The sequence below is a fragment of the Leptodactylus fuscus genome, chromosome 3, assembly GCF_031893055.1.
Source record: "Leptodactylus fuscus isolate aLepFus1 chromosome 3, aLepFus1.hap2, whole genome shotgun sequence".
Lineage (NCBI taxonomy): Eukaryota > Metazoa > Chordata > Amphibia > Anura > Leptodactylidae > Leptodactylus > Leptodactylus fuscus.
In genome coordinates, this window is record NC_134267.1 from 134176602 (window position 1) to 134198540 (window position 21939).

The 21939-nt window shown below is 39.8% G+C and overlaps 1 protein-coding gene and 1 pseudogene across 3 annotated transcripts in view; both read left to right on the forward strand.

Moving 5' to 3' along the window:
* Positions 1 to 21939, forward strand: part of KHDRBS2 (KH RNA binding domain containing, signal transduction associated 2) — a 274351-nt gene that overhangs the window by 212328 nt on the left and 40084 nt on the right. For all 3 annotated transcript variants that reach the window (XR_012715334.1, XR_012715335.1, XM_075268390.1), the window contains one exon: positions 19719 to 19801. Coding sequence is in view for 1 of the 3 variants with exons in the window: in XM_075268390.1 (XP_075124491.1) it covers positions 19719 to 19801 (83 nt within the window). In the remaining 2 variants the exon portion in view is untranslated. The remainder of the gene's footprint in view (positions 1 to 19718; positions 19802 to 21939) is intronic.
* On the forward strand, positions 9211 to 11494 carry LOC142197792 (leucine-rich repeat-containing protein 49-like; annotated as a pseudogene).

The following is a 21939-nucleotide window of genomic DNA, read 5'->3' on the forward strand; positions in this document are numbered from 1 at the left end:
CATATAATGTAACCTATACAGTTAGGGCCAGAAATATTTGGACAGTGACACAAGTTTTGTTATTTTAGCTGTTTACTAAAACATGTTCAGAAATACAATTATATATATATATATATAATATGGGCTGAAAGTGCACACTCCCAGCTGCAATATGAGAGTTTCCACATCCAAATCGGAGAAAGGGTTTAGGAATTATAGCTCTGTAATGCATAGCCTCCTCTTTTTCAAGGGACCAAAAGTAATTGGACAATGGACTCTAAGGGCTGCAATTAACTCTGAAGGCGTCTCCCTCGTAAACCTGTAATCAGTGAAGTAGTTAAAAGGTCTGGGGTTGATTCCAGGTGTGTGGTTTTGCATTTGGAAGCTGTTGCTGTGACCAGACAACATGCGGTCAAAGGAACTCTCAATTGAGGTGAAGCAGAACATCCTGAGGCTGAAAAAAAAGAAAAAATCCATCAGAGAGATAGCAGACATGCTTGGAGTAGCAAAATCAACAGTCGGGTACATTCTAAGAAAAAAGGAATTGACTGGTGAGCTTGGGAACTCAAAAAGGCCTGGGCGTCCACAGATAATAACAGTGGTGGATGATCGCCGCATACTTTCTTTGGTCAAGAAGAATCCATTCACAACATCAACTGAAGTCCAGAACACTCTCAGTGAAGTAGGTGTATCTGTCTCTAAGTCAACAGTAAAGAGAAGACTCCATGAAAGTAAATACAAAGGGTTCACATCTAGATGCAAACCATTCATCAATTCCAAAAATAGACAGGCCAGAGTTAAATTTGCTGAAAAACACCTCAAGAAGCCAGCTCAGTTCTGGAAAAGTATTCTATGGACAGATGAGACAAAGATCAACTTGTACCAGAATGATGGGAAGAAAAAAGTTTGGAGAAGAAAGGGAACGGCACATGATGCAAGGCACACCACATCCTCTGTAAAACATGGTGGAGGCAACGTGATGGCATGGGCATGCATGGCTTTCAATGGCACTGGGTCACTTGTGTTTATTGATGACATAACAGCAGACAAGAGTAGCCGGATGAATTCTGAAGTGTACCGGGATATACTTTCAGCCCAGATTCAGCCAAATGCTGCCAAGTTGATTGGACGGCGCTTCATAGTACAGATGGACAATGACCCCAAGCATACAGCCAAAGCTACCCAGGAGTTCATGAGTGCAAAAAAGTGGAACATTCTGCAATGGCCAAGTCAATGACCAGATCTTAACCCAATTGAGCATGCATTTCACTGGCTCAAATCCAGACTTAAGGCGGAAAGACCCACAAACAAGCAAGACCTGAAGGCTGCGGCTGTAAAGGCCTGGCAAAGCATTAAGAAGGAGGAAACCCAGCGTTTGGTGATGTCCATGGGTTCCAGACTTAAGGCAGTGATTGCCTCCAAAGGATTCACAACAAAATATTGAAAATAAAAATATTTTGTTTGGGTTATGTTTATTTGTCCAATTACTTTTGAGCTCCTAAAATGTGGAGTGTTTGTAAAGAAATGTGTACAATTCCTACATTTTCTATCAGTTATTTTTGTTCAACCCTTCAAATTAAACGTTACAATCTGCACTTGAATTCTGTTATAGAGGTTTCATTTCAAAACCAATGTGGTGGCATGCAGAGCCCAACTCGCGAAAATTGTGTCACTGTCCAAATATTTCTGGCCCTAACTGTATATAGTACAGTATATATTTAGAAAAATCACCATATATACTCGAGTATAAGCTGACTTTTTCAGCACATTTTTCATGTTGAAAAAGCTCTCCTCGGCTTATACACGAGTCAGGGTCCACGGAGCACAGAAAACTGGAAGGACCTGGAAGGGGGAGGTCGTGCTACAGCTCTGTGATTGGCTTGTCATGAGTTCACGTGATTGTGATGTCATCAAAGGTCCTGTAGCCACTGGTATGTAACATCTGCAGATAAGGTTGAGCCTAAATCCTAGTAGCTCTGCCCACATCAGAGTCCGATCACATGGTCATGACGTCATCAGAGGTCCTTTAGCACATGAGGATTTAGCATCTACCCTGCAGATGAGTGGCCAGGATTCATTGTGTCTTATGGAAGATGTCTGTTGTATGGAGGAGAGGAAGCTACAGTAAAGTGACACACACAGGTACCTTCCTTTAGTTACTCTGCCTATTAATGTCAGGCATTTGGGGTTATTAATTTAGTTTCAGTAACTCCATGTTCCTCACATTAATAACAGTTAACCCCATCATGTCCCTCATATTAACCCCTGTGTGCCCCATATAAGGGTTACTAATATGTGAGACACATGGGGGTACTAATGAAGGACCTTAATTATGAAGATACCTAATTATTACCTCCATATGTCCCACATATCAGTAACTCTTATGTGAGGCACACAAGGGGTTAATGTGAGGGACATGATGGGGTTAACTGCTATTACTATGATCCCCATGGAGTTACTGAGCTGCAATGCATATGACCAGACTTTTTATCTACAATGGTGGATTTCCCCCCCTCGGCTTATACTCGAGTCAATAAGTTTTCACAGTTTTTTGTGGTAAAATTAGGGGTCTCGACTAGAGATGAGCGATTAGTACTCGATCTAGTAGGTATTCGATCGAATACTATTATTCGAAAATAGTATTCGAAATACTCGTACTCGATCGAGTACCACTCGCTATTCGACTGTAAAAGTTTGATGCAGAACCAGCATTGATTGGCCGAATGCTATACAGTCGGCCAATCAACGCTGGTTCTTCTCCTACCTTTAGAAGTCTTCTCCGTGCAGCTTCCCCGCAGCATTTTCTGGCTCTTCATTCACTCTGCCAGGCATCAGGCCTGGGCAGAGCCGACTGCGCATGTCCGCTTGTAGTGTGGGCATGCGCAGTCGGCTCTGCCCAGGCCCGATGACTGGCAGAGTGAATGAAGAGCCGGAAGATGCTGCGGGGATGCTGCAAGGAGAAGACTTCTAAAGGTAGGAGAAGAACCAGCGTTGATTGGCCGACTGTATAGAAGACTTAATTTGTAAGTTATATAGAAAATGTCAATGGGGATAGAGACCAATGTAAGTTGCATTGCTGCATACAATTAAGTAAGCTACATGTGTGATACAAGTTTAACTCAAGCATAGAGATGCAATACATAATTCAGGAACTGACATTTTTGCTTTTCAGTGTGCTTAAAATCCCATCTTTTCCCTACTACCGCAACAGCAGAGGTTCATTTAAAACTTTATCCTACAAAAATGTGACCAATTATTAATTAACCCTTCTCACACCAATGCTCAATGATACAACCAGGTGCTGAGATAGTAAAGTCACCCTGATGTACAGTTACATCAGGGTTTCCCACAAGCTCAGCAGCGACCACTAGTGATTAACCTGCAGATGATTGACTCCTACTGTAAGGGAACCTGCACACGGAGTTACGCTCCGCTCATTCTGAACGTAAAACTCGTTTAGAATGAGTGCGTAAAAACCAGATCTCATTGACTTGAATGGGTGCCGGCATACGCACGCTACCCATTGAAATCAATGGGAGGCTTTTTTCCCTATTGCTTTCAATGTGATAAACTTGATTTGAAAAATAGGTTGTTCTTAGAGTTAAAAAAGTAAATGTTAACTTTGACCAAATTCTGTGGACCAATGACAAACATTTGTAATGTGCTTTTCTCACGGGGACTCAAAGCACAGTGAGTGTTGTGGAGTAGGGGAGTTATTAGCTTCTGCACAGGTGCTCATTCCCAATATCCACAAGAGTCAGTAGTTTTACAGGAAACTAAGTTACCTATAAGTAGATTTTTGGCACATGTGAGAAAACTGGGTAACCAGAGGAAACCCACGCAATGATGGATAAAACATGCAAACATGCAGATGTTGAACCCAGCACTGCAAAGCTACAGTGCTAGCTTCTGAGCCAATGTGCCGGACCACCTACTGCATTTTCCTTTCACTTCGCACCATGTTACCAGTTAAAAATGTATACTTATTATTGTAACTTAAGTGGTAAAATGGTGCAATGGGAAATTGGCATTTGGTGGTTGGTTGTTACTAAACTCTGGGTACAATTGTTTTGGTGATGTAAGTGTTAAAGGGGCTCTATCAGCAAAATTATGCCATATGAGCCCCACATATTCCTTAATAGCCTTTAAAAAGACTATTCGGGCACCACTAATCTTATTTTACACCCCCCCTCCCCGTTTTAAAATAATAACCTAAAAACGATTATTCAAATACTTACCGTGCATGGTGGGTGGTCTTGCACTGTCGGACGTCATCTTGCTGTCACGCCTTCCTTTTGTTTCTTCTTCCAGCGATGCCCTCCTGTCCTCGCTCTTCTTCTGTTCTTCTGGCGGGTTGAGTTCAAATCCTGCGCGTGCGCAGTAGCGCTCCCTCCAGAGCGCTACTGCGCATGCTCTGGAGCCATTTTTTTTTTGTAGTTCTAAGTACCCCTTAGAACTACGTGAGTGTACTGCGCATGCGCAGTACGCTCGCGAATTTCTTCATTCTGGAAGAAAAGAAGATCATTTGAATAATCATTTTTAGGGTATTATTTTAAAACGGGGGGGGATAGGATTAGCAGTGCCTGAATAGCCATTTTAAAGGCTATTCAGGCATATGTGGGGCTCATACAGTATAAATTTGCTGATAGATTCCCTTTAATTGTATATTTCCATCTACAGGTTGTAGCTTAACCTAATGGAAGTGTTTTACCTGATACATTTTTTTTATCTATATTGCTCTGTTTGCCAGATACTGTTCAGAATTCCTCCTCGTTGCCAAGGTCACAGGTCACCTCTCTGGTTGGGCTAATGAGTCATTAGCCTTTCCCAGACACCTATATTCTCTCCTTTCCCTGATAAGGACTAGAATAGTGTCTCTGTTATCTCTGTTATAACTACAAAGTTTTCAACAATCATGAGAATGCTACTTGCGTGAGCTGAAAAACAGGAAGTGGAGAGGAGAGAAGACAGAAAGACAGGTGAAACTCTGAGATGGGAAAACCCCTTTACTATAGGGTCTAATTGTAAGATATTTAGTTCCTTTTTCATTGTAGCTCTGCTATTCCCCTATTTTACATTGCTGACTACATAGTTTTGAACTTTCTTTTGATTTTATTTGATATTTCGTTGTGCTAAATTCTCCCTGGTAATGGTATCAGTATCATTCAATTTAAAAGCCATTTCAGTAGTTAATGGATAACCTATTATGCCACACAGGGAAGAAAATCTAATGTAAAGGAATGAGAACAGCTTTTGAGTAACTGATGGTCATACTGAGCAGAAACTACTAGAATGTGAACATACCATTTAGCAAGAATGGTTCATAATTAAGTGTTATTTGATAAAACTACCTTGACTAGAACCAGAACAACGGCCATTCTTTTAGTAATACAGACAGCAGATGATAGAAACAAGTGTGTTCTTTATTTATTTAGTAACATTAGTCAAATTCCATTCAGTGCCCGACATTTTAATTGTCAGTAATTTTCCCTTTCATTGATATGAAAATTATTTCCAGCTCCTAAATGAATAGTAATTGAATGAAGCATAACAACGCAGAGTTGGAAATAAAGACTGGGGAAACAGAATGATTAAGAACTAAGAAACAAAGCACCAGGAAGGCCAAAGATTTAATGTAATATAATGCATTGAAATGACAGGAATATTTAATACTTGTTTATGTAATTATATGGCAATTACAAAAGGGAAAGTATAAAGCTACTGTAAGGTGCACAATGCACCATAATATAACACATGGGTAATAAAATGAGCAGCTAGTTGATGGATATTATTTGCATTGCATAATGGGAATAACAAGTGATAATGGTTAGGGAATGAGAATATAAAATGTAGAAAGAGAAACAATATAGATATGTTTGTTTAATTTCATAACAGAACAGGGAAAATTATTGTGAACAATTTGAATATATGGTATTACTAGTTAAACCATATGTCAGCATTAAATGCAAACATTTGCATTCTTTCTCCTTGGTAGTTCTAAAATGTACCTCCATCATAAATATCATACCTATATAGAAAGTAATAGTATAGATTCTCTAGACTATTTTTCTACAGGGTGTCCAGAAAGTAAGTACACAAAGTGAAAGGGTGGACTTTAGCCAATATATGAAGCTTTTTTATTAATGAACATGTGACCGGATATGCACCGTTGTAGCACTGCAGGTAGACCAAGATGTCAGTTTCCTATCCCTCGCTGCGCCTATGTGAAAGGAGAAACTAAGAAGATTTTTTCCTTCTGGGGACATGTCAAGTCTGCTGTGTAAGTAGCGCCTGTGCCGACCTGTGAAGAGCTAGTGAACCGCACCCAGGCTGCGTTCGTCACGGTGAGGACCATACCAGGAGTCTGTGAACGGGTGCGTCAATCCATCTCTCAGCGTTACACTGCTTGCATCAAGGCAGGCGGCCAGCACTTTGAGCAATTCTTGTAAATAAGTAACAGTAATTAAACTGATTTCCCATTAAAGCACTTTCTCTTCTTCGTTTCTCCTTTCACATGGCGCAGCGAGGGATAGGAAACCGACATCTCAGTCTACCTGCAGCGCCACAACGGTGCATTTCCAGACACATGCTCATTAATAAAAAAAAGCTTCATATACTGGCTAACGTTCACCCTTTCATTTTGTTTACTTACTTTCCGGACACCCTGTATGGCTTCTGTTTACTTTTCCAGATAGAACAAACCACTAATGATGGAACTAGAATTCTGTTTTCTGTAGTTTTGTAGGCTTCTGTTTATTATGTTATTATATTACAGAACTTCAGCTGCTGATTTCACAGTGAGGACCCATTATAGAGGGACAATTATCAAAAGTGTCCCTCTAGAAGATGAAATGATTAATATCATAATGGCTTTATATGAATCATACTTTAGCACCTTCCTAATGAATGTCTAAAAGAATATACACTACAGGGGCAAAAAACTGGCATACAATCCATGAACAAAATCTTTTTTTAACACAAAAAAATAGACTTTTTAAGTTTTGCACCCTGCAAAGAAAACTTTTTTTTTTTTTTTTTTTTTTTTAAAGTTCCTGTATCTTGTAGTTTAAAGTCAGCAGGGTCCAGAAGTGCCAGACCCCAATGACTAGTTGCTTTAGGATCGGGAGAAGCATTTTTGATCAGAGAGCTTTGCGTCTGCACAGCTCTCCCTACCTGCCCCACACTGATCTGTCAGATAAGCTTAGGGCAGAGAGAGGATAAATCCACTGGCAGTGTGATCAGGGACCATGGCCACCATTGTCCGGATCCTGGCCTCCATAATCAAAGTGTCCAGGAGAGACTACTCACATCCTGACCACTGTCCTTTAGCAAAAATAAATGACTAGCTGCAGCAGGGATCAGCAATCATACCTGCTGCCAATACACCAGGGGCATAAGAATGTCTGCTGCTGTTGTATTAATGCATTAATGCAAAAATACAGCGGTCAGGAGAAACGCTTACCTCCTGATTGCTGTCAGAGTCTGTGCAGGGGGCAATAAGGAGCATTATACTGTGCGTGTGGGGGGGACTTATGATGTCAGCCACAGACCTGAGGAAGAAGCTGGCAGAGACAGCATTACAGCACGAGGATGCCCAGGAAAGTAAGTGAAAGTGAGTATAACTTTATTATTTTCTATCACCTCCCTGGGTCTCTACTTATTATACTTATTAGAGATGAGCGAACAGTGAAATATTCGAGATTCAATATTTGTTTCGAGTAGAGCCTCAATATTCGACTACTCGATTGAATATTGAATCCCATTATAGTCTATGGGAAAAAATGCTCATTTCAGGCGAAACCACTATTCGACTAAAGGAGAGTCACCAAGTCCACGAATAGCAGGAGGAGAGTGTTTAGGAGGCGCGCTGTGCAGTTAAAGAGCATGGACCCCATTATAGTCTATGGGGACCATGCACGTTAACTACACAGCGCTTGCAGTTGCGCTGATAAAAAGTAAGCTCACTCATAACATCAAGCTGCCATCTTTCCTGACTAGCAAAGATGAGCCTGCTGTAGAACCAGTGTTGATTTGTCGCAGGCTCGTCTTTGCTAGTCAGGAGAGCTGGCAGCTTGATATTACGAGTGAGCTGACTTTTTCTCATAGGAATTAATTGACCAGCGTTGATTGGCCAGTGTACAGCATTCGGCCAATCAACGCTGGTCCTACCGGAAGGCTCATCTGTGAGGAGGCAGAGTCTAAAATCAGACCACAATGGAGACTGCTGTGGTCCAATCAACGCTGGTTAATTCAATCTTATGAGAAAAAGTAAGCTCCCTCGTAACAGCAAGCTGCGAGCTATCCTGACTAGCAAGGATGAGCCTGCTGCAGAACCAGCGTCGATTTGCCGAATGCTGTATGTACACTGTATAGCATTCGGCCAATCAACGCTGGCTTTGAATCAAATATTTACTGCGAATAGCAGCAGTAGTATTCGATCGAGTACGAATATTTTGAATACCTACTCGAACGAATACTACTCACTCATCTCTAATACTTATTATCTGAAGAGACCCCAGCTTTTAATAATAGCACTGAAACAAACCGGAGGGACAAACATCACAAATATTTGTCAAAGTGAATTTCAAGAGGTTCATATGATGCAATCAAGGCTCTTCGGATCATTATTTATGGTGTGGGCCACTGTGAAGCATTATGCTGGGGGCCCTCTGGGGAGTGCTGGGGAGTATGCTATACTCTGTGGGGACACTGTTGGGCATTATACTGGGGGGCTTCTGGGTAGCATATTATATTGTGCAGGGCACTAAGGAGAATTATAATGGAGGTCCTCTGGGGAGCATATTATACTGTGTGGAGCTGATTGTGGAGTGTTATACTGTGTGGGGCCACTGTGTAGCATTATACCGGGGGGAAGTGTAGGGAGACTATTATACTGTGTTGGGCTGCTGTGGCGTATGTTATGCTGTGCATGGACACTGTGGAGCATTATTTTGTGGAGGCCTCTGGGGATTATATTATGCTGTATGTCAGGCATTATTCTGTGGTACAGGGTGGGTTCTAGGAAGCATATTTTAGGACCACTGTGGAATATTATACTGTGTGGGGCCAGTGTGGTGCACTTCTTCTCCTTAACAAACCTGGTGGGTGTCACCTAATATTACCCTGCTGCAAAAACCCAATATGGATAAACTTTTTGGCCGGCCATTCTTCAGTAAAGGGGGGCACATTCAGTAATTCTATGTCATTATTGCCAGCCATGTACTACCGGGGATAAAAGATGCTGCCCAGCAAATACCGAGGGTGGCTGATGTCTAATGTAAATAACTGTGGCCTTCATTTGGTTTTACAAGCTACCCCTGTAACAGATAAAAATAAACAGTTTGACTTCAGGTTAAGTAAGGATACTGTTCCTCTCCACAACAAGCACTCGCAACATGACCTGGAAAAGAACATTACAGGAAGGCAAGATGGAAGAAATTCAAGTCCTCTAAGTAGGAATAAGCAGCCATATATCCCTTTAACATCTAACATCACTGAGGTTTTTGGCTCTGCTTCAATATATGGCAGGGACCCTGTGTCACTGGGAGCGTTTGGAGAGCTTCCAGGTCAAATATCCAAGAAAAGCAGATCTGTCCCCCATTGTGGCAGTCCTAATAACAACAATGAGGATTTGCATCATTCTAAAGTAAACTATTTTCACAGTTTGAAAACCCTATCAGAACTAGGATGTTCCATTGTGCATCGCACCTCACAGGAGAAAGCAGTCAGCCCAGACAAACTTAACTTAGAAAGGCAAAACTTCACAGTCTTCCCTATAATAGAAGGTGAAGAACAGCTTTGACTGTTATATTTACAACATAACTTTATAACAAGAATACAGAACATCTCAAGCCTTCAGCGTCTAATATTTATAGATCTCTATGATAACCAAATAGAAGAAATAAATGGCCTTTCTTCTTTGAGATCTTTACGTGTGCTGATGCTTGGAAAAAATAGAATTCAGAGAATATCAAACTTGGAAAATCTTAAAAATCTTGATGTTTTGGTTCTCCATATGGCAATCAGATCTCTAAAATAGAGAATATTGGACACCTAAGAATTGAGAGTGTTAAACCTTGCTCAAAATCAAATAAGCCAAGTGGAAAACTTAACTGGTCTACACTCGCTGACCGAGCTCAAACTGAGGCATACCAACATCAGTGCTGTGAGAGATGTGGATACTTTGCCCAGCCTTCAGCTCCTTTATCTCAGCTTTAACAATATATCAAGAATCAATGACATCCTGTGCCTTGCTGACTCAACATCACTTTCAGATGTCACACTTGATGGCAACCCTACAGCTCAAGAGTCATGGTACAGGCAAACAATTTTGGGACATATGCTGCAGTTACGACAGCTGGATATGAAGAGAATCACGGGAGAAGAAAGACGTACTGCATCTGTACTGGCAAGAAAAGAGGAAGAGAGGAAGCGTGAAAGCCATAAGCAGGCCTTATTAAAGGAGAAAAAAGGAATTGCAATTCACAATGCTGCACGACAGTGGAATATTCAGCAATACCGAGTATTACCTGACATAAATTCAGGCCAGGAAAGTGGAGGTTCTGTAAGCCCTTCTCACAAACTGTGCCAGTTGAATGGATCTACTCCTTATGAATTTAATGAAGACGAGATCACTTGATACTGTGCTCAGCAGTGCTGTACAAGGTCTTTCTGTGGTGGACTCTCATCTTGTGGAGCTCAAAGGTGATACTTTGTCTCTGTATGGTTTAGGAGCACTGGAATCTCTTGATAGAACATGGAGTGTACAGAAGCTGGTTCTGGTTCTCTTTCACTTTTATAAATTTTGAAAATATAGTTCAGGTTCTGCCAAAAATAAGAATCAAGTTTCCCAATGCAACGCATCTTAAATTTAAGGAAAACAATCTGATCACCTTGAATCAGTTCAATGCTTTAGCTCAGATGCGTCGGCTAGATCAGTTGACTGTGGATCCTCAGGAAAACCCTGTTGTTACCTTCACTCTTTGGAAGTATTACGTTCTTTTCAGGGTAAACAACTTCAACATTCAGAAAGTCAATGACAATGAAGTTACTCGATATTATATAGTTATCTCAGAAAGACTCTTTGGAATTCTTGCCTATGTTGCAACTTCAGAGTTACCACAGTATAGACTCACTGCACTGCTGGGCGATTCCAGAAAGAAAACATTCTATCAACTACTAGAGACAAAGTCTAAGAAAGTTCCCATAGGTGGTGAAGAAAATAATGATCATAAGGAGAATTGGTGGAGAAACCTCAACCCGGGCAGCATTACAATACATTCCACAGTATCTGCTCAATGACAAACTCGAGGAACTGACAGAGAAGAAAGCTTTCTGCCAAACCTATGTGAAGGACCTTGTGAATGAAGCTAATGATATCACCTTGAAGAATGAGTCCCTGCTGAAATTGTGGCCTCAAATGTTCAATGAACTTGTCAGAGATGCCGCGAATGAGGTCCGTGATAAAAACTCCTACATGAAACAGTGCTTACAGAGGATCTCCGAACAGAAATAGACTTTCTTGCACCAACCCTTAGCAGTATGGTTTGATGTGCTTACCAGGGATGTGCTTTTCAGTTTTTCACTTGCTTTGTTTCTTTTGCATCCCCTGCATTTTCCAATTTTATAGCAATTGCAGTATTCCAAAAAATGAGTTTGTTTTACACCAAATTACTTGGATGTGTTACTAAGAAACAAATGATTTTTTGAGGCAAAAAAAGTCATGGACCTTAATTTCCTTCCATTATTTCAAGAACACATGGAAGAGATCTTTCAGATGCACCTAATTTATTGGTTGTTGTAAAAAAAAAAAGGCAGGAATTAATTAACATTTGTAACAAAAAACTTTTTTGGCCAACTAAGCAGCAGTTACATGGAGCTTTGCAATTCCTTACAAACATATATTCTCATGTTTCATTTTAGATGCCATGTCACAAAAAAATTGTCAATTTTTCAACTGAAACCCCATAACCCAAATTTCATGTTGCCATTAACATTGTTAACTGATCCTGATCTGTCTCATAATGTAATCCCTGTCAGCTATTGATATGATGTTAATATTAACATCCATTAAGGTCTATACCGCCCACACTCATAGCAGAAGAGGCAGTCTGTGGTTCACCCTATCGGAAGTTCTTTCTTTACTAAAAAATAAAATGTCCCTCAGTGGCCCACACACACTATAATGCCTCTCTGTTGCCCCCACACAGTGCAATGCTCTTTCACAGGATAATGCCTCATTAATGGCCCACATACTGACCCCTAGTGGCTCCCAATCAGTATAATGTCCCCTAGTGGTCCCCATATAGTTTAATGCCTCCTTATGGTCCCTATTATGTATAATTTCCCTCAGTGTTTCACATAATGCCCTTCTTTAGCTCCACGTCGTATAATGACTGCTTTGTGGACCCGCACAATACAATGCCTTCTAATTGACTTCACATAGTATAATGCACTCCAGTAGACCCATCTGCAGTGTTATGCCCCTCAGTGACACACAACAGTATAATGCCCCCTCTGTAACCCCCACACTGTATAATGCTTCCTCACTTTTACCCACAAAGTATAACATCTCTTGGTGTGCCCCAAGCATCAAAATGCTCCTTTAATGCCCTCCACACAATACAATGCCCTCTCAGTAACTGCCCACACTGTATAATGCCCCCTTAGTGCCATTACCCTATATAAAGGATAAAAAAAAAAATACTCATCTGACTCCAATTCCCTGCTGACATCTGTAGAACAAACCTGATGCCTCTTCAAGCCTTTGGCCTAATTATCATGAGTTGGATCAGACAGCACAATGTAGCTATTGGGCCACCTTTGTTAAAATGGCCTGTAGCATATGTGGAAGAGCAGGGGGTGAGGAAGCCATAGAGTAATCAGCTGTATCAGTGGATGCCAATGCAATTGATGATCAGGACAGAGACATTCTAGTTACTATGCAAAAGGTCTAGTGCTTATGCCTTAGATCTTTCACCCTAGCAACATGCCTACTGTGTAGTAGATGTTTTTGTCATTACAGCTCAGCTCTCATTGAAGTGAATAAGAGCTGAGTTGCAGTAAAGCAGCATATACAAAACTTTCTGCTTCTGGCTAGTACTAGCTGCCCACTTAGCTACCTCATCAATATCTTAATACAGAAAAACCTTGTGGGGCTAAGGTCTCATTTTGTGTAAATATAGCGTGTTTGGCTTCTGCTGAAACTCAGAGGAAAAAAACTGTTCAGTTTACAGTACCAGCAAAGTGAACAAGATTCTGGTTAATCTCATGCATACATTGTGGGAATAAGAGCTGTGGAAAAGCTATGTTTTAAAAAGTGCATGTGTTTTTGAAAAAGCAGCAGGTCAGTTTTAGCTGCAAAAATACAAGCCTTTCCCTATAGATTTAATAAGGATAGAAAAACCACACACAATAACACAATTAAAAATAGTGGGAAAAAGCTTTTTCCAAAAGTTTTTTTTTTGTTTTGTTTTTTTTAACCTGTAATGAACTACATAGGGTCTTAGCCTTAGGCTAAGGCACCACGTTGCAGAAAAACAGACTTTTTGGCTGCTGCATAAACCAGCAAGTGAATGAGATTTTAGATAATTTTAGCTACACATTGTGGACAAAAAATCTGCAGAAAAGCTGAGTTTTCAAAAAAAGCATTCTAATTTTTGCTGCAGAATCTCAAACGTTTCCACCGAAAACTGTGTTTCACTAAGTGTGTCCTTAGCCTTAAATGTTTCTTGAACATCCTTATCCTCTAATGATTATCCCAATCTATGGAGCAAATAAAAAGAAGAATATAATTTTTGAGCTGCAATATAAGTGCAAGTAGAGCTTCATTTACATATCCTGTAGATAGCTATCTTTGCAGATCAGCCAAAAATGCATCGTTACCATTTACTTTGCCTTTTCAATTTAGCTAGGTTACAGTCGCTTTATGATTAACATAAATTTCGGCTTCCTCGAACTAATGTCATATTTTTTAAATACCTCTAAACCATGTCCAATCATTCCATTAAAATGCAATATTTTACTTTTATTTCATATTTTCATTTTGCATAAATCCATTTTAATTAGTAATTTATGTACTGAGAAGAAATACCTCCTTTTCACATGTGCTGTATTTTAATGCTGCTGTCTAGAAAAACATTCCCTCGGAAACAATCTACTATATGGAAAAGCAGCAAGTTATTTCCATTTATATATTAGCAATATAATTAGATAAAAAATTCATTTATAGTTTTTACTTTTCATAATGTCAAATGCAATAAAATCTGGAGTAAATATATTTAGTGTTAGTTGGTTTGAATCTAATAAAAAAGAGCTAAATATTTGTGGGAGAAAATAGTGTTATATATCACCAAACCACAATGATTCTAAGAGTATTAATTCAGTTAAACTTAGGCACAAGGAAAACTATGAAAAGCTCTGCAGCAAAAATCACAACACGTTTCCGCCCCAGTTTTTCCTTTGAAAGTTGCATAAACTAGCATTTTGTCATATAAGATGATTTTGAAAGGCATTCTCTATCAACACATTAAAAAAACCTCCTTATGACCTACAGTATTTGTACCAATGAATCTTAACCACTTCCAAACCTCCCATTGGGGTTTTATGTCCTGAGAGTGGTTGTCTAGTTCTGCAAGGACATACATTCTTGCAGTTTGAGAAGAGAAGGCAGGGAATTTTTGTTACCGTCTCTACCTTCTCGATCTCTGTGTACACAATGCTTAATGAGTGCTGTATAGACAGCTTTGGGAGCAGCCATGATGTGGCTCCTCTCTGACCCGACAGTCACATGAAGCATCGAGATCAGAGTCTGTTAGGCCTGTTGGGTCCTACAGGACCCAGATCAGCTCTATAGTTATGGGCAGGAGGCTCCTGAAATTGGGGCTAAATGTTCTAGTCCCAGTTACAGGGAAAAACAAGCCTCCCCCATCAAAGAAAACAGTGATCAGATGTCCCCAAAGGTCTATCATGACCTTATGGGGACACAATGTAAAAAAAAAAAAATAATAATAATAAATAAAATTTATAAAAAAGACGTCAGTACGCCCTTATCACAGGTTTTCGCCCCATCCCCAATGACATCCTAGAAAGTGAAAATTACTGTAATAAGAGATGAAAATCTATTTTAAAACATTTTTTAGTAGCACTTTGTGCTATAAAATAAAAAAATGAAAAGTGAAAAAAAAATTCCCTCCTGTTTTATTTATATTGTTCTGGATATAAATTTTTTAAAAAAACATGCAAAAATAAAAACAACATAAAAAGAAATCCCTATTTGTTACCGAAAAAGACGCAGAAATTAGTTGAATAACGCAAATGATAAAAATGTTATAGTGCTCAAAACTGCACAAACAAAAAACCCCAAAATATGTCTGGTCCTGAAGAAGAAATTGGCCCGGTACTGAAGTGGGTAAAGATGTATTTCTATCTATTGTCACTCAGTACAGTTTTTGATTTAGTTAACAGAGGGGGTTAAAATCAGGGGTGCAACATTTACTCTGTAAATTCAGTATAAAAATGATACTGCCCATTTGACTGCTTTGAAATAGACCTACGGTAGCGGAAAACTATATGATCCAAGCTCAAAGAGATAATTCAGTTAACAGTAACATATTATATGGTTTCTTTGTATTTATATTAAATTTCAGTGGGGTGTATTTCCTAAGAATATTGCGAGCCCATGTGTTAGAAAGCAAAAAGTAATATTCTGTATATTAACAAAATATTTCACATAGTAATATTATAATTAATACTGTACATCTAAAAGTGAAAGAGAAATCCTGCAAAGCCATTTGCAGAATAAGAAACTGAGTCTGACTGTATTAGAATGCACTAATGCTGTTTTGCTGATGGTCTGCCAACAGATTGCATAGAAAGTATGGACTAGTATGTGCTTGTAAGTGTAAGGGTGCATTCACACTGAGTAAACGCTAGCTTATTCTGAACGTAAAACACGTTCAGAATAAGCGGCGTCTAAAGCAGCTCCATTCATTTCTATGGGAGCGGGGATACGAGCGCTCCCCATAGAAATGAATGGGCTGCTTCTTTCACTCCGTGCAGTCCCATTGAAGTGAATGGGAAGTGCCGGCGTATACGGCAAGCTCTGCTCATGCCGGAGCGTACACGCCGGCACTCCCCATTCACTTCAATGGGACTGCACGGAGTGAAAGAAGCAGCCCATTCATTTCTATGGGGAGCACTCGTATCCCCGCTCCCATAGAAATGAATGGAGCTGCTTTAGACGCCGCTTATTCTGAACGTGTTTTACGTTCAGAATAAGCTAGCGTTTACTCAGTGTGAATGCACCCTAAAACAGCTTGTCTCCTGATGGTATTTTCACTGTGAATAACTTTGTGTATGGTAGCCGTCCCGGTTAATGAATGCTAATTATAGTTTAATTCTCCTGGGCAATGTAATGGTCAAATACATTCCAAGGGTATTATTCTTTAATGTTATGAGCGCTGAACCTATATAATGGTTAGTTCATATCTGTGTTCGGTGAGTGCTTGGGAATTTCGTTCCCTATTCTGCTTCAAAAATGCAGAGAGAAAAATCCTGCAAGCAACTGGGTGGAAACCTAGTGGACCCCAGTATAGTCTAAGAGTTTCACAGGTTTCTTCGGGTAACCACTTCTAAAACGGATTGGGTTTCCATTTTTTGGGTCCCCAAGCGGACCCAAAGAACAGAAACCCTAGCCTAATATGGCAATGTCAAGATTAGAGATTTTGTGACAGCGTTAAGTAAAGCTGACTGTTCAGTGTATAATAATCACTAAGTAGTATAGGGTATATATTTCATTTTATTCTATGAATGGTAATTATAATAATTAAATCCCATAACATCTTCATATAAATATATGGGTCTATGAAATGCACCAATTGACATTTTATGCAACACTAAAGTCTTAAATCTGCTCCAGTATATTACCATATGTACCAGTTTGGAATTTCAATTCTAGTAACTGGGGCTGTTACATAAAATAATATCATAAATGTTAGAGATCACTGATATGCCAACAAGCTAAAATAATGCACAAACCATGTGAAAAATCTGTAGTAGCAGAATTTTGCACCAATGTTCAACATATACTCATAATGTTTCATATGGTAGCATATTTTTATTAATATTCTTCATAAGGTGTTCAGTATAAGTTCATTGAACTTTTATATGAAATCCATAGGTTGTTTTGTAATGGTACCATATGGGCTCTGAATTACTTCACTACCAGTTTTTCTATAGGTTCACACTTGCAGTTGGATTTCTGTTCTTTGGATCCACTTGGGGAACAGAAAACCAATCTACTTAAAAAGCAGTTATCCACGGACTTTTCTCTCCCCATTTTCCAGGCAGATTGGAGGACAGAAACCAAGTGTTGATGTGAACCCAGCCTCAATAGCTAGCAGTTTAGTAAGTCAGTACTGGTATGACAGCACACACATTCTATACAAGGCTTCACAAGCACAGGATTTTGAGTATACACTGACATATGTGGAGAAAACTGACACCTGTATGCAGTGGCGTAACTAGGAATGACGGGGCCCCGTGGCGAACTTTTGACATGACCCCCCCTCCCGACCGACGCCGAAGACCTCGACCAACCCCCTCCTACGCGTTCCTGCACGTTCTATTATCCCCCATAGTGGGCCCTGCACACAGTATTATGTCCCTTAGTGGCCCCTGCACACAGTATTACCCCCATAGTGGTCGCTGCACACATTATTATCCCCATAGTGGCCCCTGCACACAGTATTATGTCCCTTAGTGGCCCCTGCACACAGTATTATGTCCCTTAGTGGCCCCTGCACACAGTATTATCCCCCATAGTCGCCCCTGCACACAGTATTATGTCCCACTGTGGACACCCATAAACAATTATTATACGCTGGGGTCTTTTCAGACCCCAGAGTATAATAATCAGAGACCCAGGGGAATAAAACCATAAAAAAATCACTGTTTCTTACCTGTCCCCCGGCTCCTACGCTGTCGGCCTCCGCTGCCGTCCTTCTGCAATGACGTCGGACGTCACATGACCCGGGACGCGGGCCGGGTTCATGTGACGTCAGAGACGTCAGACAACAAGGAAGGAGGCCTGGCAGAATCGTGGAGAGGTAAGTAATAGTGGTTTTTATGTTTCTTACCTCTCCCAGTCCGCCAAACATTATACTCGGGGGTCCGAAAAGACCCCCGAGTATAATGATAGCAGCGGTAGTGGCTGTCACCGGGCCCCTAATGTCCTGGGCCCTGTGGCAGCTGCCTCTGCTGCTATGGTGGTAGTTACGCCACTGCCTGTATGGCATCAAATGGAGTGCGGCACTTCCCTTTTCATCTCCTTTCCTCCTTTTTCTCAGTTACTTTATTACTAAACACTTTTTGGTAATTCATCTTTTTCAAAAACACTGTATTCAGAGAGGAAAACAGCATCTGCTAAAAGATGAGGAAGAGAACAATTATTATTAATAACATATACTCCAAAATGTCATGTATTTACACGTACTACTGATTTATGCAAAAAAAAAAAAGTAGAGATAAAATATTCTGATACTCAGTTCTTTTTGTATTGTTATTGTGCTGTGTTACTTATTACGGTTGAGCATTGAAATTTCAATGTACAAATCAAACTATGACAGTTTTATGAGCTGAATCATAAGTTCTTATTACCTGTACAATGAGTATAAAAGTTAATGTCAATTGTCTCCTTCATTGCCACCTACAAATGTGCTTTGTTCATAGTTTTCAAGTGACACTTAATAAATATGGATTTTTCATCCATCCGTTCATTTTATGCTGAAAATTGCAGACCAGTTGCCTTTAAAATAGATTCAATCAAATATCTCTAAAAAATATCATTTATGATTTAAAAGGAAATGTGGATTTCATAGATTCACAGGAGGAACAAAGGCACAATTATAACTGGAAGTAGTTGCCCTTATATATAGTTATTATGAGTAATGTATAGTTAAAAATATTCTTCAACTTGAAAGATCTTTAGGATATTCATTGGCATTTCAGAAAAAAACATTAAGCTTTAGCCATTTATTTTATATAGCATACAAAATATAATGTCTCTTAGGCTAAGGCCCCACGTAGGGGGTTACAGCAAAAAAGTGCTGTGGGAAAATCTGCACTGGCAACGCAATGTGGTTTTTCTTGCAGCGCTAATTGCAGAAGTTTCCATTATACCTATAGGGAAACCGCCAACGTTTCTGTAGGTATAATTGACATGCCGTAATGGTTTTGGAACTCGCATAATGTACCCTGCTCACAATTTTCCGCAGTTTATGGATGGGATTGGCTGAATGGGATGTGAATAGAAGCTATGAGCTGCGCAGCTAAATGTAAACATTTTTCCCCGCCTGGCCCAAACAGCATGGATGTGGACAGCAGGCATCTTTTGGTCTGAATTTGGACCCATAATATATTTTATTGATTGGTGTTTTGAGTTCAACATGCACTGTAAAAGAAATTTACTAAACAAGTAAAGTGAACACCCCATAGTTGGTTTTACCATTACGGTAATATGCCATCCAAATTGTTAAACTACAGATATTTAAGAAAAAAAGAGTATATGAAGTAATTAGGATAGTAAGGTTGGATATGAATTGTGTGTATAACTGTTATCAATCTCCTGCTTGTGTGTTTTAATGAATACGAACAGTACTGAATAAAGACTATATGTATAATGTATAAAAATATAGATTTAATAATGATGGCATATGTATTTTTTATTTTTTTTAACAAAGGGCTATGATGATGGCTTTGGAGAAGATTATGATGATCAGAGCTATGAGGATTATGAGAACAATTACAGTACACAACCACAGAGGTAAGTGATATACACAGTAATACAAACAGTATAATAATAGTATACAGTAATGCAAAATAAGTATATGCTCCTCATTATTTTCTCTTAGTGAGTTTCAGTTGAATTTTATGGTCAGTGAAGTTTGCAAATTGTGACAATGAAAGATTTTAATTTTCACATTATATAGTCCCTAAATAAATTCAGGAATAATGCAAATATTAGCTTACATATTTTTAAAGGAATTCTATTTTTAAAAAACACATTTTAAACTAAAAGCACATAGCAATAGCCACCATTTTTGAATTTTTCTTCATTCTTCATTGTGCTCAGAAAGCACAGGGGCATTCTCCCTGTACTCAGAAAGCACAGGGAGTGTTATAAGTCACCCAAACCAGCAAGTGTTCCTGCCTGACAATGGGGCACAGCTGATCTATATTTGTATTCCTTTTCCAATCTGCTAATGCACTCAGGGTCCATTCACACGGAGTAAACACACGCTCATTTTGGCAAAATACATGTGTAAAGAATAAAGATGAGCGAACACTAAAATGTCCGAGGTTCAAAATCCGATTTGAACAGCCGCACACTGTTCGACTGTTCGAACGGATTTCGAACCCCATTATAGTCTATGGGGGGAAATGCTCGTTTCAGGGGTACGCAAAATTCGATAAAATTATACTTACCAAGTCCACGAGTGACGGTCGGGCTGGATTCTCCTTGAAGTCTTCTCCCGGCGCAGCGTCCCCGCGTCTTCTTCCGGCTGGAATTCACTCTGCCTAGGCATCGGGGCCTAGGCAGAGCAAACTGCGCATGCGCGGTCATGCGCAGTCAGCTCTGCCCGGCCCAACGCCTGAGCAGAGACGACTGCGCATGCCGGCATGCAGGCAGAGTGAATTCCAGCCGGAAGACGCCGCGGGAACGCTGCACGGAGAAGACTTCTAAAGGTAAGAGAAGAACCAGCGTTGATTGGCAGAATGTATAGCATTCTGCCAATCAACGCTGGTTCTGCATCGAACCTTAAACTTCGAACAGCTAGTAGTGTTCGATCGAGTACGAGTATTTCGAATACCGTAGTATTCGATCGAACACTACTCGCTCATCTCTAGTAAAGAATACACGTGTAAAAATAAGACTCCCATTGACTTCAATGACATTTTACATGTGTATTTTTACGTGTATTTTGACGTTGTTTTTTTTTACACGTGTAAAAAAAAATGTCAAAGTCAATGGGAGTGTTATTTTTACACCTGTATTTTGACAAAATGAGTGCGCGTTTACTCCGTGTGAATAGACCCTAAGGATAAAGACACTATGTACCTGGATGTAGTTCTAAATGCATAAATGATGTCAGAGGTGCTTTCTCATATAAGTGACCGACTGATTAATTCCAGGCTATTTCTCATTACTGAGAAGTTAATGCAGTATGTACATGTAGTTATAACTGCAGTCAGTTCTGAGGTCTCAGAAGTCGTCACTAATAAGTGACACACATTAATTCCAGGCTATTTCTTATTACAGAGGGAGGTGACACACTCTTGCCTGGATACAGTTATAACTGAAGTCAGTTCTTGGTTTGCAGGTGCTGTCACTAATAAGTAAGTGACACACTGATTAATTCCAGGCTATTTCTCATTACTGAGGGGGTGATATACTATATACCTGGATGTAGCTATAACTGCACTCAGTTCTGGGGTCACAGGTACAGTCACTAATAAGTAAGTGACACGCTGATTATTTCCAGGCTATTTCTCATTACTGAGGAGGTGATATACTATATACCTGGATGTAGCTATAACTGCACTCAGTTCTGGGTTCACAGGTGTAATTACTTATTAGTAAGTGACACACATTGATTAGTTCAAGGCTATTTCTCATTACTGACTGTGAATTTTTTTTGCTAGTAATGATAAATAGCCTGGAACTAATCAGTGTGTCACTTATTTATAAAGGAAAGCATCTGTGGCCCCAGAACTGAGTGCAGTTCTAACTGCATCCAGGTGCATAGTGTGTCTTTATCCTAAAGCAAACTAGCTTCTCATCCAATGGCACAGAAGTGTCCTTCCTAACCTTTCCTGTTGGCTGGTAATGTCCAGATATATGTGTTAATGTGGCACTATATCATAAAGGGATATTGTATGTGTCGGTGTGTCACTACCCTT